The sequence below is a fragment of the Somniosus microcephalus genome, chromosome 25 (genome assembly GCF_052327205.1).
Source record: "Somniosus microcephalus isolate GS21.2 chromosome 25, FLI_Smic_1.0, whole genome shotgun sequence".
Classification (NCBI taxonomy): Eukaryota; Metazoa; Chordata; class Chondrichthyes; order Squaliformes; family Somniosidae; genus Somniosus; species Somniosus microcephalus.
The window spans coordinates 27,493,692-27,512,204 of NC_141011.1; the positions used below are offsets into that span (position 1 = coordinate 27,493,692).

The 18,513-nt window shown below is 47.2% G+C and overlaps 1 protein-coding gene across 1 annotated transcript in view; it reads left to right on the forward strand.

Moving 5' to 3' along the window:
* efhd2 (EF-hand domain family, member D2) overlaps positions 1-18,050 on the forward strand; it is a 74,277-nt gene extending 56,227 nt beyond the window's left edge. The window contains exon 5 of the mRNA XM_085966939.1: positions 17,527-18,050. Coding sequence (XP_085823065.1) covers positions 17,527-17,551 — 25 coding nt within the window. The 3' untranslated portion in view covers positions 17,552-18,050. The remainder of the gene's footprint in view (positions 1-17,526) is intronic.
* The last annotated feature ends 463 nt before the right edge of the window (positions 18,051-18,513 follow it).

Sequence of the window (18,513 nt, forward strand, 5' to 3'; positions counted from 1 at the left end):
GCTTGGTCACATAGCTAAAGTATGCCGGTCAGGAAAGAAGACCAGCAACAAAAAGTCACCGCAGGAAAAGTGCAGAAAGGTACATAAGGTGGCTGAGAAGAGTTCGGATGAACAGAATTCAGATTCAGACTCCAACAGCAAGGAACTGGGTAGTCTGAGAATTCACAATGTGAGTAAGGAAGCTGACCGACAAACTATCTGGGTCACACTGCAGATAGCAGGAGTCCAAATGAAGATGGAATTGGACACCGGATCGGCGTTGACGGTCATGAATAAGCAAGATTACAAAAGGTTATTCAAACATATTCCCCTACGGGATACGAAGATAGTATTGCAGACATACACGGGGCAAAGAGTATACCCCATCAGGAAGATAAAAGTCAAGGTGGTACACAAGGGCAAAGAACACCAAGGAATGGACTTATATGTACTACCTGAGGGAGGTCCACCACTTCTGGGACGGGAGTGGATCAGGAAAATAAATATGGGCTGGCACTCCCTAAACGCAATAACGGTAGATTCCGAGAAAAAAGATGTCAAACCTGAACGATTGCCCAGAATATTGGATGAGGCTAAAGAGGTGTTCCAACAGGGACTGGGAACACTGAGAGGAATTAAGGCAAAAATCAAGATTGCAGAACATGCAACCCCAAAATTTTTCAAAGCCTTATGCGATACGACCTGCTGTGGAAGCTGAGCTGGAAGGGCTAGAACGTTCAGGAGTACTGTCTAAGGTGGACTGGAGTGAGTGGGCCACACCCATTGTTCCCGTCATGAAGCGTTCATCGAGTAACAAGCCAGGGGAACCGGGGAAGGTCCGCATCTGTGGAGACTTCAAGATCACAGTTAATCCGGTGCTTCACACGGTGCAATATCCGCTTCCGCGGATTGAGGATATCTTTGCTTCATTGTCTGGCGGGAAACGCTTCACCAAGATAGACCTGGCGCAAGCGTACTTACAGATGGAAGTTGAGGAAGAGTCGCGCCAGTATCTCACAATCAACACACACAGAGGCTTGTATCGATATAATAGACTGGTTTTTGCAGTGGCTTCGGCTCCAGCAATTTGGCAGAGGGCCATGGAGCAAGTATTACAGGGAATTCCAAGCACTCAATGTTAATTGGACGATATCCTGATTACAGGAGATGACGATGAGGAACACCTTGCTAATTTGAAACTGGTGCTCACCAGGTTGAAGGAATATGGCCTTCGAGTTAATCGCCAGAAATGTGAGTTCTTTCAGAAACGGATCTCGTACTGTGGTCATATCATTGACCAGGAGGGGCTGCACAAGTCACCTGACAAGATCGAAGCTGTTGTGAAGGCTCCCGCTCCGGAAAATGTATCCCAGTTGAGGTCGTTCCTAGGGTTGATTAACTATTATCATAAGTTTCTGCCAAATCTATCCACGGTGCTGCATCCACTGAATGCTCTTTTGCAGAAAGAAGTACCATGGAAGTGGAGCGAGGACTGTAAGAAGGCCTTTCGCAAAAGCAAGGCATTGATCACCTCAGAGGAAGTGTTGGCTCACTTCAACCCAACGCTACCTATTCGTTTAGCTTGTGATGCTTCTCCTTATGGTATTGGAGCAGTACTCTCACACAAGTTGCCAAATGGCTCGGAAAGGCCAGTCGCATTTGCATCCAGATCATTGACCTCCGCTGAGCGCAACTATGCTCAGATAGATAGGGAGGCTCTCAGCCTGGTGTGGGGAGTAAAGAAGTTTAATCATTACCTGCAGGGCCAGAAGTTTACACTGTTGACAGACCACCAGCCGTTGGTATCCATATTCAACCCTAAAAAGGGCGTTTCCATTATGACAGCGCAAAGGCTACAGAGGTGGTCCCTTTTCCTAGGGGCACACCAATATGACATAGAATACAAAGGATCAAAACAGCATGGGAATGCTGACGGTTTATCACGCCTACCGTTGCCAACGGTAGAAGAGGCGCCTACAGTGGACCCAGTGGAGATGTTCCACTCAACCATAGTGGAATGTCTACCAGTAACAAATTCTACGATCGAAAAGGAAACAAGAAATGACCCGACTTGCTCACGAGTCTACGATTTAACGGTGAAGGGATGGCCAGCACATGGCGAACCACTGTTGCCAGCATTTTTGCAAAGAAGAGAACAGCTGTCAGTGTGCCGAGGAACTTTGATGTGTGCATCCAGAGTGGTGATTCCACCCAAACTCCAGCATAAAGTGCTAAAGGAGCTTCACGAGGGGCATCTGGGTGGAGTGAAAATGAAGAACCTAGCCAGAGCGTTCGTGTGGTGGCCAGGTATCGATGGAGACATCGAAGAAATGACCAAGAGCTGTCTAGGATGCCAGAAGGTCCAAAACGCCCCACCACAATCTCCTCTGCATCCATGGGAGTGGCCCTCATCTCCATGGCAAAGGGTACATATCGACTTTGCTGGTCCATTTATGGACTCAATGTTCTTAATCGCGGTGGATGCACACTCCAAGTGGCCGGAGGTAATAAAGATGTCCTCCACCACCACGGAAAAAAACATCACAGTATTAAGGACCATATTTGCCAGGAATGGGCTGCCGGAACAGATCTGTTCTGATAATGGACCGCAATTTGTGTCCGAAGAATTCAGGAAGTTCTTAAAAAACAATGGGGTTAAGCACTACACGTCCGCCCCATACCATCCCGCCACCAATGGATTAGCTGAAAGGTTTGTCCAGACCTTCAAGAAGGCCATAAAGGCCATGGGTAATGAAGACATAAATCTACAACATAAGGTAGATAACTTCTTGTTGGCGTACAGGAATGCAACACATGCGGTCACAAACCAAACTCCCGCCATGATGTTTTTCAATAGAAGACTAAGATGCCGGCTGGATTTGATCAAGCCAAACATCAGAAGGGACGTAGAGAACCGGCAATTTCAAGGCATGAATGAAAGGCCAACTAGAACCTTCCAGATAGGTCAACAAGTTTTGGCCCGGGACTACCGTACCGAGAAATGGCAGCCTGGAACTATTTGCACACGACTAGGACCGCTGATGTATACCGTGGACATTGGTGAAAGCATAATAAGGCGCCATGCTGACCAGATCATAGCGTCATCCGAAAAGGGACAACCTACACCACAACTCTATACGCCTAATGATGAAGCAGAGATACCCATAGTATCTACCTCCGATCCGGTGATACTGGAACCAGATGAACCCGACACTGACATTCAAGCCGAATCGACCTTGCCAAAAGAACCTACTACACCACCGAAAACTACTACACCACCGAGGCGTTATCCGGACCGAGTCAGGAAGCCTCCAGAGAGACTGAATCTGTGAACTGTTTTTTACATGAAGTTGTGTATATATGTTATGATGTTATGTTTAATGGAAATATATACTGTTAACCTAAAAAGGGAGGATTGTAGTGTATGTAACCGTTCCACCTTTAAGAGAACTATTTTAAGGGTTGCACTACTTTATCTTGGCTGCTGTATACTGTAATACCGGTGGTGACCACACCGGTATATAAGTGCTGTGTAATGATTTATTGGGCAGTTCCGCCCTGACCTTCGAATAGTAAAGACCTGTTAAAAGTTACTCTTGTGGTCTGTGTAGTAATTCTCAATATAACACACAGACTTAACAACCGTCAAGGCTCACGTCTAAAGAATGGCCACTTGGCCAAGGTGCCAAAGAACAACCAGCAACCGGGGGACTGCAACCTGGCAAGAATCAACACTCCTGGGCACCAGCTCAAGGTTTATCACTCTGGCACGTGGCGAGATGTGGATCCATCAAATCAAACTTTAGATGAATTTGTGCAAATTGCATCAACTGAAGAGGAAGTGAATCTTTGAGAGTCAGGCTTCCTTCTTGCTGGCAAAATGGCTGCAGAGAGGAAAACAGAGAAGGGAGCAGGGAGAATGGGCTGGGTGGTTCTGTGAAATCATTTGTAAAAGTGAAAGAGGAAATTTTGAAAAGGTCACACCTAAGAACAGAAGACGTAGGAGCAGGAGTAGGTCATTTGGCCCCTCGAGCCTGCTCCGCCATTCAATAAGATCATGGCTGATCTGATCTTGGCTTCAACTCCACCTCCCTGCCCGCTCCCCATAACCCTTGACTCCCTTATCATTCAAAAATCTGTCTATCTCCACCTTAAATATACTCAATGACCCAGCCTCCACAGCTCTCTGGGGAAGAGAATTCCAAAGATTCACAACCCTCGGAGAGAAGAAATTCCTCATTTCCGATTTAAATGGGTGACCCCTTATTCTGAAATTCTTCTTCTAAACTCCAATGAGTAAAGGCCCAACCTGTTCAACTTTTCTTCATAAGGCAACCCCTTCATCCACGGAATCAGCCTCGTCAACCTTTGTGAACACGGATGTCAGCTGTCAGCTGCCAATAGGTAAACCATCTTGTCTTACATATAATGAGCGGGAGGAGGGCAAGTCCAGTCAGACCTATCTGATTACGTGCTTATTTTATTCTATGTGATTTACAATATTGGCCACAAATAATTAATGAAAACCACGTCCAAGACCTTCACTGAATTACTGTTGCCATACCCGAGCGGCACGGAGGAAGAATACCGCCAGCCACCATGGGAATAGCATCAAACACCCAGTGGGCAGAACACAGCCGCGAGCGGAGGAAGCCTGGAGGTGACACCTTGCTTGAAGAAATAACAACAGAAAATGCTGGAAAAACTCAGCAGGCCAGGCAACATCCGTGGAGAGAGAAATAGAAGATAGGAGCAGGAGTAGGCCATTCGGCCCCTCGAGCCTGTTCCGCCATTCAACGAGATCATGGCTGATCATCCAAACTCAGTACCCGGTCCCTGCTTTCTCCCCATATCCCTTGATCCCTTTAGCCATAAGAAATATATCTTACTCCTTCTTGAATATATTTAATGAATTGGCCTCAACTGCCTTCTGTGGTAGAGAATTCCACAGGTTCACCACTCTCTGGGTGAAGAAATTCCTCCTCATCTCTGTCCTAAATGGCTTACCCCTTATCTTTAGACTGTGACCCCTGGTTCTGGACTCCCCCACCATCGGGAACATCCTTCCTGCATCTAGTCTGTCTAGTCCTGTTAGAATTTTATAAGTTTCAATGAGATCCCCTCTCATTCTTCTAAACTCGAGTATTAGCCCAATCGACCCAATCTCTCCTCATACGTCATTCCTGCCATCCCAGGTATCAGTCTGGTGAATCTTCGCTGCATTCCCTCCATGGCAAGAACATCCTTCCTCAGATAAAGCGACCAAAACTGCACACAATACTCAAGGTGTGGTCTCACCAAGGCCCTGTACAACTGCAGCAAGACATCCTTGTTCCTGTACTCGAACCCTCTCGCTACGAAGGCCAACATACCATTTGCCTTCTTAACCACCTGCTGCACCTGTATGCTGACCTTCAGCGACTGGAGCACAAGGACGCCCAGGTCTCGTTGCACTGCCCCTTCTCCCAATCTATTGCTGTTCAGATAATAATCTGCTTTCCTGTTTATGCCACCAAAGTGGATAACCTCACATTTATCCACATTATACTGCATCTGCCATACATCTGCCCAATCACCCAACCTGACCAAATCATACTGGAGTTTCTCGGTATCCTCCTCACAGCACACACGCCCAGCCAGCTTTGTGTCATCTGCAAACTTGGAGATATTACATCTAGTTCCCTTGTCTAGATCATTAATATATATTGTGAATAGCTGGGGTCCTAGCACCGATTCCTGCGGTACCCCACTAGTCACTGCCTGCCACTCGGAAAAAGACCCGTTTATTCCAACTCTTTGCTTCTTGTCTGCCAACCAGTTCTCTATCCAAGTCAGTACCTTGCCCCCAATCCCTCGTGCTTTAACTTTACACGCTAATCTCTTACGCGGGACCTTATCGAAAGCCTTCTGAAAGTCCAAATACACCACATCCACTGGTTCTCCCTTATCTATTCTACCAGTTACATCCTCATAAAATTCCAGTAAATTAGTCAAGCACGATTTACCTTTTGTAAATCCATGTTGACTTTGTCTGATCCTGTCACTGTTTTCCAAGTGCTCTGCTATTACATCCTTTATAATGGACTCTAGCATTTTCCCCACTACCGGTCTGTAATTCCCCGTTTTCTCTCTACCACCTTTTTTGAATAGTGGGGTAACATTGGCTACCCTCCAATCCATGGGAACTGTTCCAGAGTCCATAGAATTTTGGAAGATGACCACCAATGCATCTACTATTTCTCAGGCCACTTCCTTAAGTACCCTGGGATGTAGATTATCAGGCCCTGGGGATTTATCGGCCTTCAATCCCATCAATTTCCCTAACACCATTTCCCTACAAATACTGATTTCATTCAGTTCCTCCCTCTCATTAGACCCTATGTTCCCTGACATCTCTGGGAGATTATTTGTGTCCTCCTTTGTGAAGACAGAACCAAAGTATGTATTTAATTGGTCTGCCATTTCTTTGTTCCCCATTATAAATTCCCCTGAGTCTGACTGCAAGGGACCTACACTTGACTTCACCAATCTTTTTCTCTTCACATATCTATAGAAGCTCTTACAGTCAGTTTTTATGTTCCCTGCAAGCTTAATCTCATACTCTATTTTCCCCCTCTTAATTAATCCCTTTGTCCTCCATTGCTGAATCCTAAACTGCTCCCAATCCTCAGGTTTGCTGCTTTTTCTGGCCAATTTATATGTCCTCTCCTTGGATCTTATGCTATCCCTAATTTCCCTTGTTAGCCATGGTTGAGTCACCTTTTTTGTTTTATTTTAATGCCAAACAGGGATGAACAAATTCTGTAGTTCATCCATGCGATCTTTAAATGTTTGCCATTGCCTATCCACTGTCAACCCTTTAAGTAATGTTCCCCAATCCATCCTACCCAACTCGCGTCTCATACCATCGTAGTTTCCTTTATTTAAATTCAGGACGCTAGTCTCTGAGTCAACATTTCAGGTCGAAACCCTTCGTCAGGACTGAGAAAAAACACAGGAAATGAAACAGATTAAAAGGCCAGTTTGGGGGCTGGGAAATGGGGATGAAAGAACAAAAGAGAAGTGAAGAGACATTAAGAGGTATTCAAAACGAGACGAGATGGTGATAGGACTAGTAAAGAGACAAAAGACGGCTCTAGACGAGGTGTGAAATGCGCTGGCAGAATGAGAGACAGCTGCCACGTGGGAGAGAAAAAAAGGGGGAAGGGCCAAAACAAAGGTGTGGATAAAAAATATATATAAAAATGTAATAGGGGCCGAGGTTATGAGCTGAAATTGTTGAACTCGATATTGAATCCGGAAGGCTGTAAAATGCCTAATCGGAAGATGTGTTGCTGTTCCTCGAGCTTACGCTGAGCTTCCGTGGAACAATGGCAAGAGCCCGAGGACGGTGATGTCTGAGTGGGAATGGAGCGGTGAATTAAAATGACAGGCGACCGGAAGCTCGGGGTCACTCTTACGGACTGAACGGAGGTGTTCCGCAAAGCGGTCACCCAATCTGTGTTTGGTCTCACCAATGTAGAGGAGACTGCATCGTGAGCAGCGAATACAGTATACTAGATTGCAAGAAGTACAAGTAAATCGCTGTTTCACCTGGAAGGGGTGTTTGGGGCCCTGGACAGTGGGAAGGGGGGAGGTATAGGGGCAGGTGTTACATCTCCTCCGCTTGCACGGGAAGGTGCCGGGCGAAGGGAAAGGCTGTTAGGGGTGATAGAGGAGCGGACTAGGGTGTCGCAGAGGGAGCGGTCCCTACGGAATGCTGAAAGGGGAGGGGAGGGGAAGATGCGTTTGGTGGTGGGATCACGCTGGAGGTGGCGGAAATGGCAGAGGATGATCCGTTGAATGTGGAGGCTGGTGGGGTGAAAGGTGAGGACACGGGGAACCCTATTTTTTTTTTTAATTCATTGATGGGATGTGGGCGTCGCTGGCTAGGCCTGCATTTAGTGCCCATCCCTAATTGCCCTTGAGAAGATGGTGGTGAGCCGCCTTCTTGAACCGCTGCAGTCCATATGGTGTAGGTACACCCACAATGCTGTTTGGAAGGGAGTTCCAGGATTTTGGCCCAGCGACAGTGAAGGAACGGCGATACAGGTCCAAGTCAGGATGGTGTGTGGCTTGGAGGGGAACTTGTAGGTGGTGATGTTCCCATGCGTCTGCTGCCCTTGTCCTTCTAAGTGGTAGAGGTCGCCGGTTTGGAAGGTGCTGTTGAAGGAGCTTTGGCGAGTTGCTGCAGTGCATCTTGTAGATGGTACACACTGCAGCCACAGTGCGCCGGTGGTGGAGGGAGTGAATGTTGAAGGTGGTGGATGGAGTGCCAATCAAGCGGGCTGCTTTATCCTGAATGGTGTCGAGCTTCTTGAGTGTTGTTGGAGCTGCTCTCATCCAGGCAAGTGGAAAGTATTCCATCACACTCCTGACTTGTGCTTTGTAGATGGTGGAAAGGCTTTGGGGAGTCAGGAGGTGAGACACTCGCCGCAGAATTCCCAGCCTCTGGCCTGCTCTTGTAGCCACAGTATTTATATGGCTGGTCCAGTTCAGTTTCTGATCAATGGTAACCCCCAGGATGATGATAGTGGGGGATTCAGTGATGGTAATGCCATTGAATGTCAAGGGGAGATGGTTAGAGTCTCGCTTGTTGGAGATGGTCATTGCCTGGCACTTGTGTGGTGCGAATGTTACTTGCCACTCGTCAGCCCAAGTCTGAATGTTGTCCAGGTCTTGCTGCATATGGACACGGACTGCGTCAGTATCTGACAAGTCTCGAATGGTGCTGAATGTAGTGTATGCACTTTGAAGAAGGAACTATATTCTGCAGCCCCTGTATACTGCAGTACCAGTAGTGACCACCCCTGTATATAAGCCTGTGTAGTAACTTTGTATAGTAGTTCCAGTTTTGTCTCCATTCAGTAAACACCTGTTATAACCAACTTCTGCAGTCCGTGTCTCAATTACACACGGACATTACATTGGCGACGAACAGATCTGAACTTACCTACAGTTCTGCACCACCTCACGGGGATCCATCCCTGAAGCGAAGTTATTAGAGGTCAAAGCCAGAAGGAAGAAATCCAAAAAGGAAAAAAAAACAAACAGAAGAAACGGGCGTCGACCGTGGGCAACCGCCCTCTGATTCATCGAATTCGAAGATTTGCAGGAGAGGCTGTCGAGAGCTGGGCTTGGTTATCCAGTCTATGGTGTTCCAGCTAATCGGGCTGGTGGCAGGTAGTACACTGATCCTTCCTGGGCTGCGGCGGGCTAGAGCTCGATCGGGTGGCTTTTCAACGGGGCCGAGCAGCGTTGTTGGGAAGAGGAGAGAGAGGGTGGAGCACACAGGGTGCGGCCGGTGCTACGAAGCCGGGCAGCGTACAGACCCGAGAAGAGGGAGGGAAGTGTCCCATAGGGTCTGCTCTGACGACGGGAACAGTAATTAAAATAAAAGAAAAAGAAATTAGAAGCGCAGAAAGCCGCGAGGAGCTGCAGTTTGCCACGGGGACCGCGGAGAGCGGCGTTGGCAGCAGCGCGGGGGGAAGCGCGCGAAGACCATAGGGCGTCGCCATCAAGGCATAAAAACGCCAGCAACAGCGCTGGCAGCAGCGGAAAAGGCAGAAAGCGCGGGAGGCGCCATCTTAATCCAGCAGGGAAGAAGGCAAAGCGCAGGAGGCACCATTTTGTTCAATCGGGGAAGAAGGCAAAGCGCGGGAGGCGCCATCTTAGATCTCCAAGATGCCGAAGACTGGCAATATCACTGCCTTCGATAATGAAATAGAAGACTGGACCACGTATGTGGAAAGAGTCGAAGTATATTGCAAGGCAAATGAAGTAGCCGATGAGAAAAAGGCATCGGTACTACTAAACTTAATGGGCGCAAGAACGTACGGCCTATTGCAGAACCTGATCACTCCAGTCAAACCGATGGCGAAGAGTTTTAACGAAATTGTTGATATCCTACAGGAACACCTAAATCCTACACCGCTGCTGATAGCAGAAAGATTTAAATTCCACAAGAGAAATCAGCATAAAGATGAGAGCAATGCTGATTACCTTACGGAACTACGCAAGCTATCAAAGCACTGCCAGTTCGGAGCAGGACTGGCAGATACCCTATGGGACAAATTTGTCTGTGGACTCCTGAGTGAAGGAACCCAGAAGAGGTTACTCTCAGAGAAAGAGCTGACGCTAGATAAGGCTTTCAGCGTGGCAGTATCGTACGAAGCAGCAGCAAGGGGAGCTGCGGAAACACAGCAAAAGCCACAGGAATACGGCACCCATGAAATGACACGGGGATTTGAAAAATGTTATCGCTGCGGCAGAACAACCCATGACCAGAAGGACTGCTGGTCCAAGGACAAAACATGCAGGCAATGCGGAAAGATGGGACACATTGCACGAGTTTGCAGGTCCGGGAAGAAGACTAACGACAACAAAAAGACTACTAAGGAACAGTACAGGAAAGTACAAAAGATGACGGACAGTAGTTCCGAAGACCAGAAGAGCGATAGTGAATCCGGGAACAAGAGACTAAGCTGTCTCAAACTACACAACGTAATCGCAAAAGAGGATCACCGAACCATTTGGGTCACCCTCACGATAGCAGGGTCCCAAGTCAAAATGGAATTGGATACAGGATCAGCCCTGGCCGTCATGAATCGACGAGACTACGAGCGGCTATTCTCACACATACCCTTGAAAGACACATCCATTGTCTTGAAGACATATACGGGGCAGAAAGTATACTCCAGAGGGAAAATAAGGGTGCCTGTCGAATACAACGGCAAGGAAATACAGAAATTGTATCTGTACATACTACAAGATGGTGGACCGCCGTTATTGGGACGTGAATGGATCAGAAAGATAAGTTTAGACTGGCACTCCATTCAGGCACTGACTGTGGCTGGTAAAAAGGATGACGACGTTACACCTGGATGATTGTCAAAAATCTTAGCTAACGCTAAAGAGGTATTTCAACAAGGACTGGGAACTCTTAAAGGCATAACTGCCTCGATAAAAATAGAAGAGAATGCAATTCCCAAGTTTTTCAAAGCAAGACCGGTACCATATGCAATTCGCCCAGCCGTCGAGGCAGAGCTGGAGAATCTGGAGAATGCAGGCGTGTTATCTAAGGTAGACTGGAGCGAGTGGGCGACACCCATCGTTCCTGTCATTAAGAAAACGTTAAACAATAAGTCTGAGGAGCCAAGGAAGGTTCGCATCTGTGGGGACTTCAAGGTGACTGTGAACCCAGTCCTTCACACAGTACAGTATCCTCTTCCGAGGATAGAAGATATTTTCGCCTCACTATCTGGAGGGAAACGTTTTACAAAAATTGACCTAGCGCAAGCATATTTGCAGATGGAGGTTGAAGAATCCTCTAGGAAATATCTCACGATAAACACTCACAAAGGTCTTTACCAGTATAATCGACTGGTATTCGGAGTAGCATCAGCTCCAGCTATATGGCAAAGAGCGATGGAACAAGTTCTGCAAGGGATTCCGGGGACTCAGTGTTACTTGGACGACATCCTAGTGACAGGTGAAAATGACAGTGAACACCTTGCCAACCTAGAGCAGGTGCTCACTAGACTAAGAGAACATGGGCTACGAGCCAATCGCCCCAAGTGCGAGTTTTTTAAGAAACAAATATCGTATTGTGGCCACGTGATTGATGAAAAGGGGTTACATAAGTCCCCTGACAAAATTGAAGTGGTAGTTAAGGCTCCAGCGCCTGAAAATGTGTCACAACTGAGGTCATTTCTTGGATTGGTGAATTACTACCATAAGTTTTTGCCGAATTTGTCCACAATTCTGCACCCACTGAACACCCTGCTACAAACTGGAGTAGCATGGAAATGGAGTGATGAATGTAAGCGGGCCTTTCAGAAGTCTAAAGGCCTGATCACTTCAAGAGAAATATTGGCTCACTACAACCCATCACTACCGATAAGACTGGCGTGTGATGCATCTCCCTACGGCGTTGGAGCGGTACTGTCACATAAATCCCTTGATGGTTCAGAGAGGCCGATAGCTTTTGCGTCACGCTCGTTAACTGCAGCCGAGCGTAACTACGCCCAGATTGACAGAGAGGCCCTCAGCCTGGTGTGGGGGGTGAAGAAGTTCAATCACTACCTGCACGGACAGAAATTTACTCTACTAACTGATCATCAACCTCTTGTCTCCATTTTCAACCCTAAGAAGGGCGTCCCGATAATGACAGCACAACGGCTACAGAGGTGGTCCCTTTTCCTAGGGGCACACCAATATGACATCGAGTACAAAGGAACTAAACAGCATGGGAATGCTGATGGATTGTCGCGCCTACCGTTGCCGACGGTGGAAGAAGCACCTGCAGTGGATCCTGTGGAGATATTCCACTCGACCATAGTCGAATGTCTACCTGTGACGAATGCAAACATAGAAAAGGAAACACGAAATGACCCGACACTCTCCAGGGTCTATGATTTAACGGTGAAGGGATGGCCAGCACATGGCGAACCACTGTTGCCAGCATTCTCGCCGAGAAGAGAACAGCTGTCAGTGTGCCGAGGAACCCTGATGTGTGGATCCAGAGTAGTAATTCCACCCAAATTGAAGGATAGAGTGCTCAATGAGCTTCATGAGGGTCATCTGGGAGGGGTAAAAATGAAGAACTTAGCCAGAGCGTTTGTGTGGTGGCCGGGAATTGATAGAGAAATCGAAGAGATGACCAAGAGCTGTACAGGATGCCAGAAGGTCCAAAACGCCCCACCACAAGCCCCTCTACATCCATGGGAGTGGCCTTCATCTCCATGGCAAAGGGTACACATTGATTTTGCTGGTCCATTTATGGACTCGATGTTTTTAATTGTGGTGGATGCACATTCAAAGTGGCCAGAGGTAATAAAAATGTCCTCAACCACCACAGAAAAAACTATCACAGTCTTACGAACCATATTCGCCAGAAATGGGCTGCCTGAACAAATTTGCTCCAACAATGGACCACAGTTTGTGTCTGAAGAGTTCCGGAGGTTCTTAAAGAACAATGGTGTTAAGCATTACACATCCGCCCCATATCATCCAGCCACCAATGGATTGGCTGAGAGGTTCGTTCAAACATTCAAGAAGGCTATCAAGGCAATGTGTAATGAAGACATGCCCCTACAACACAAGGTGGATAACTTCTGGTTTGCCTACCGGAATGCGACACATGCGGTTACCAACCAAACTCCAGCCATGATGTTCTTCAATCGAAGACTAAGATGCCGCTTGGATTTGGTTAAGCCAAACATCAGAAGAGATGTGGAGAACAGGCAGTTTCAGAGTATGAATGAAAGGCCAACCAGGAGTTTCAAGATAGGTCAACCAGTTTTGGCCCGGGACTACCGCACAGAGAAATGACAGCCAGGAACGATCTGCACACGGCAAGGACCTCTAATGTATACCGTGGACGTTGGAGAGAGCATTGTAAGACGCCATGCTGACCAGATTCTAGAGTCACTGGAAAACGTCAAATCTACACCACAATCCTATACACCTGGTGATGAAACCAAAGTACCAATTGCATCTACCTCAGAATCGGTGATATTGGAAGCAGACGAACCAAACAACGACGTTGATCCCGAATCAACTTTGCCAGAAGAACCTGATACCCCAAAGAGGCGTTATCCGGACAGAATCAGGAAGCCTCCTCAAAGACTGAATTTATAATTGATTAACTTCAGCTAATGTATATAGCAACTGTAATTGTAAATATGTTATTTAATTATTAATCGAATGTTATGTACTGTTTAGCTAAAAGGGGAGGAATTGTAGTGTATGTACTTTGAAGAAGGAACTATATTCTGCAGCCCCTGTATACTGCAGTACCAGTAGTGACCACCCCTGTATATAAGCCTGTGTGGTAACTTTGTATAGTAGTTCCAGTTTTGTCTCCATTCAGTAAACACCTGTTATAACCAACTTCTGCAGTCCGTGTCTCAATTACACACGGACATTACACTGAACAGTGTGCAATCGTCAGCGAACATCCCCACTTCTGACCTTATGATGGAGGGAAGGTCATTGATGAAACAGCTGAAGATGGTTGGGCCTAGGACACTGCCCTGAGGAACTCCTGCAGTGATGTCATGTGATTGAGATGAATGACCTCCAACAACCACAGCCAACTTCCTTTGTGCTAGGTATGATTCCAACCAATGGAGAGTTTTCCCCTTGATTCCCATTGACTTCAGTTTTGCTAGGGCTCCTTGATGCCACACTCGATCAAATGCTGCCTTGATGTCAAGGGCAGTCACTCTCACCTCACCTCTTGAGTTCAGCTCTTTTGTCCATGTTTGGACCAAGGCTGTAATGAGGTCAGGAGCTGAGTGGCCCTGGCGGAACCCAAACTGGTCGTCAGTTAGCAGGTTATTGCTGAGTAAGTGCCGCTTGATAGCACTGTCGACGACACCTTCCATCACTTTGCTGATGATTGAGAGTAGACTGATGGGACGGTAATTGGCTGGGTCGGATTTGTCCTGCTTTTTGTAGACAGGACATACTTAGGCAATTTTCCACATTGCCGGGTAGATGCCAGTGTTGTAGCTGTACTGGAACAGCTTGGTTGGGGCGCAGCTAGTTCTGGAGCACAAGTCTTCAGTACTATTGCCGGAATGTTGTCAAGGCCCATAGCCTTTGCAGTATCCAGTGTCTTCAGCCATTTCTTGACATCACGTGGAGTGAATTGAATGGGCTGAAGACTGGCATCTGTGATGCTGGGGACCTCAGGAGGAGGCCGAGATGGATCATCCACTCGGCACTTCTGGCTGAAGATAGCTGCAAATGCTTCAGCCTTGTCTTTTGCACTTACATGCTGGGCTCCATCATCATTGAGGATGGGGATATTTTTGGAGCCTCCTCCTCCTGTTAACTGTTTAATTGTCCACCACCACTCACGACTGGATGTGGCAGGACTGCAGAGCTTTGATTTGATCCGATGGTTGTGAGATCGCTTAGCTCTGTCTATCGCATGTTGCTTCCGTTGTTTGGCATGCAAGTAGTCCTGTGTTGTAGCCTCACCAGGTTGACACCTATTGTGGTTCCGGGAGGGAGGGTCAGGGGTGAGGGTAGAAGTGCGGGAGATAGAACAGACCCGGTTGAGGGCCGTGTCAACCACAGTAGAGGGGAATCCTCGGTTGAGGAAAAAGGAAGACATGTCGGAAGCACTGGTGTGGAAGGTGGCATCGTCGGAGCAGATACGGCAGAGACGGAGAAACTGGGAGAATGGAATAGAGTCCCTACAGGAGGCGGGGTGGGAGGAAGTGTAGCCCAGGTAGCTGTGGGAGTCAGTGGGCTTGTAGTGAATGTTTGTCAATAACCTATCCCCAGAGATGGAGACGGAGAAGTCGAGGAAGGGAAGGGAAGAGTCGGAGATGGATCATGTGAAGATGAGGGAAGGGTGGAAATTGGAGGCAAAGTGGATGAAATTATCTAGTTCAGGGCGAGAACAGGAAACAACACCGATACAGTCATCAATGTACCGGAAAAAGAGATGAGGGAGGGGACCCGAGTAGGACTGGAACAAAGATTGTTCCACATAGCCCACGAAAAGGCAGGCATAGCTAGGACCCATGCGGGTACCCATAGCAACACCTTTAATTTGGAAGAAATGAGTGGAGTCAAAGGAGAAGTTGTTCAATGTGAGAACAAGTTCAGCCAGGTGGAGGAGGGTGGTGGCGGATGGGGACTGGTTGGGCCTCTGTTCAATAAAGACCAAATGCAGATTGGGTGACCGCTTTGCGGAACACCTCCGTTCAGTCCGTAAGGGTGACCCCGAGCTTCCGGTCGCCTGTCATTTTAATTCACCGCCCCATTCCCACTCAGACCTCACCGTCCTCGGGCTCTTGCATTGTTCCACGGAAACCCAGCGTAAGCTCGAGGAACAGCAGCTCATCTTCCGATTAGGCACTTTACAGCCTTCCGGACTCAATATCGAGTTCAACAATTTCAGGTCATAACCTCGGCCCCTATTACATTTTTATATATATTTTTATCCACACCTTTGTTTTGTGCCCTTCCCCCTTTTTCTCTCTCCCACATGGCAGCTGTCTCCCATTCTGCCAGCGCATTTCACACCTAATCTAGAGCTGTCTTTTGTCTCTTTACTAGTCCTATCACCATCTCGTCTGGTTTTGAATACCTCTTAATGTCTCTTCACTTCTCTTTTGTTCTTTCATCCCCATTTCCCAGCCCCCAAACTGGCCTTTTAATCTGTTTCATTTCCTGTGTTTTTTCTCAGTCCTGACGAAGGGTTTCGACCTGAAACGTTGACTCTATTTCTCTCTCCATGGATGTTGCCTGGCCTGCTGAGTTTTTCCAGCATTTTCTGTTGTTATTTCGGATTTCCAGCATCCGCGGTATTTTGCTACCTTACTTGAAGACTTCGGCAAATGGCCAAAGGAAGAGCCCTGGCCGCACCACAAAGAGACACATCAGCCACAGTGTCAGGAGGAGCTCCCCGTCCCACTCCTTCCCCACGCCTTGCACCCCAGTACCTGCAGAGCAACACCGTACAATTTCATCACATTGGGCAAGTTGTCTGAGCACAGCTAGCTGAACAAACTGGGTCAGTTGCCAATCTGCGGACACTAATTTGGTCATTGCCAGTCTCCTTCCCCTTGCCGTACCACTATCCTATATAGAAAAAGACTTGCATTTATATAGCGCCTTTCATGACCACCGGACGTCTCAAGAACATAAGAAGTAGGAGCAGGAGTAGGCCATACGGCCCCTCGGGCCTGCACCGCCATTCAATAGGATCATGGCTGATCCAAACCTAGACTCACGTCCACTTCCCTGCCCGCTCCCCATAACCCTTAATTCCCTTATCAGCTAGGAAACTGTCTATTTCCTTTTTAAATTTATTTAATGTCACAGCTTCCACAGCTCTCTGAGGTAGCAAATTCCATAGATTTACTACCCTCTGAGTGAAGAAGTTTCTCCTCATCTCAGTATTAAAACGGCAGCCCCTTATTCTAAGATTATGCCCCCTAGTTCTAGTCTCACCCATCAGTGGAAACATCCTCCCCGCATCCACCCGATCAAGCCCCCTCACAATCTTATATGTTTCTATAAGATCGCCTCTCATTCTTCTGAATTACAGCCAATGAAGTACTTTTGAAGTGTGGTCACTGTTGCAATGTGGGAAATGCGGCACCCAATTTGCGCACAGCAAGCTCCCACAAACAGCAATGTGAAAATGACCAGATAATCTGTGTTAGCGATGTTGGGTGAGGGAGAAATATTGGCCAGGACACCGGGGATAACTCCCCTACATGAGATCTACATTCCCCATACTACGATCCTATATAGCTCTATAGGGTCCCCTCTCATTTGCCTCCTTTCAAGGTAGAAGAGTCTGAGTTTCTCTGGGTTTTGCTCATAACTCAATCCCTCTGACACGGTGAATCAGCCTCACGGGTCTTCTCTGCACTGCCTCCGGCTCTTGAGTCTCTCCCTCGCTTCTTACTGAATCAATTAATGGAACATGAAAATGGGGTGGCAATGGTGACCTGAGCAATTTTTCCTGTGTTTCAGACAACCATTGCAATCAAATTTGTGAGCCAATTGCCTGTGGCTGCCCATTATTGTTGTGCCAACCCATGCACTGAAAAGCCAAGGGCGAGTCATTCCCCGGTTCAGGAGAAAGCATTGCAATACTATTAAAGCACCACGAGGTGGCGAAGAACACCAGCTGTTCAGAACATGTTTTCATTCAAGGCAGTTCTTCATTCTCGGTTTTTTCCCCAATTTCCCAAGAAATTTGAAGTTAATTGTCTGAAAAATATAGAATGGGGAATTGAGTGTTACATTTTCCATTTTAAAATAACGGGGAAATGTTCAATGTTACCAAAACAAATCAACAAAAGCAGTAACTTTGTACAGTTAGACTGTGAGTAACCACTAACCTGCTGAATAAACATCAACTCTGTACGATTATATAATGAATACTTACCTAAACAGCAACTCTATACATTTACACAGTGAGCAACCCTCTAATACTGAATAAAAGAAAACTTTGGATACTTACACTGCACTTTCAAGCCCTGCTCACTATATTTGTTGTGACTGTATATTTCCTGTTTATTGAGCAGTTTAAGTCGTAATCACAGTAACTCTTTAGTGTATTTGGTTGTTGTTAATGCACAGTAAAAATTTCCTTTACCGCTGAATAAGGAATTATTGAGAAAAACCGGTTTAGCCCATGGCCTGAGGCGAGGTGAGAAAGACAGAATGTGATGGCTCCAGGTTGATTCGCAGTCTGATTTCAGCTAGGTGGCAGTAAGGGTGCTAACAGAAGCCATCCAGGGTTCCTGCTCTGGGCCATTCTCCAGTGACGCGTGTTGGAAATGCCTCGGTGTGGAGATCGAGTAAGGACAGGATTTGGCTCAGTTGTGGGCCACCCATGGTTCAATATCCTACTGACACTTGCCACCTAAGCTGACACATGAAGAATAACCATTTGGACAATGTATCAGAGTGAAGCAAAGCTAAATATCTTTGAGAGAGGAAGGAAAAACACTC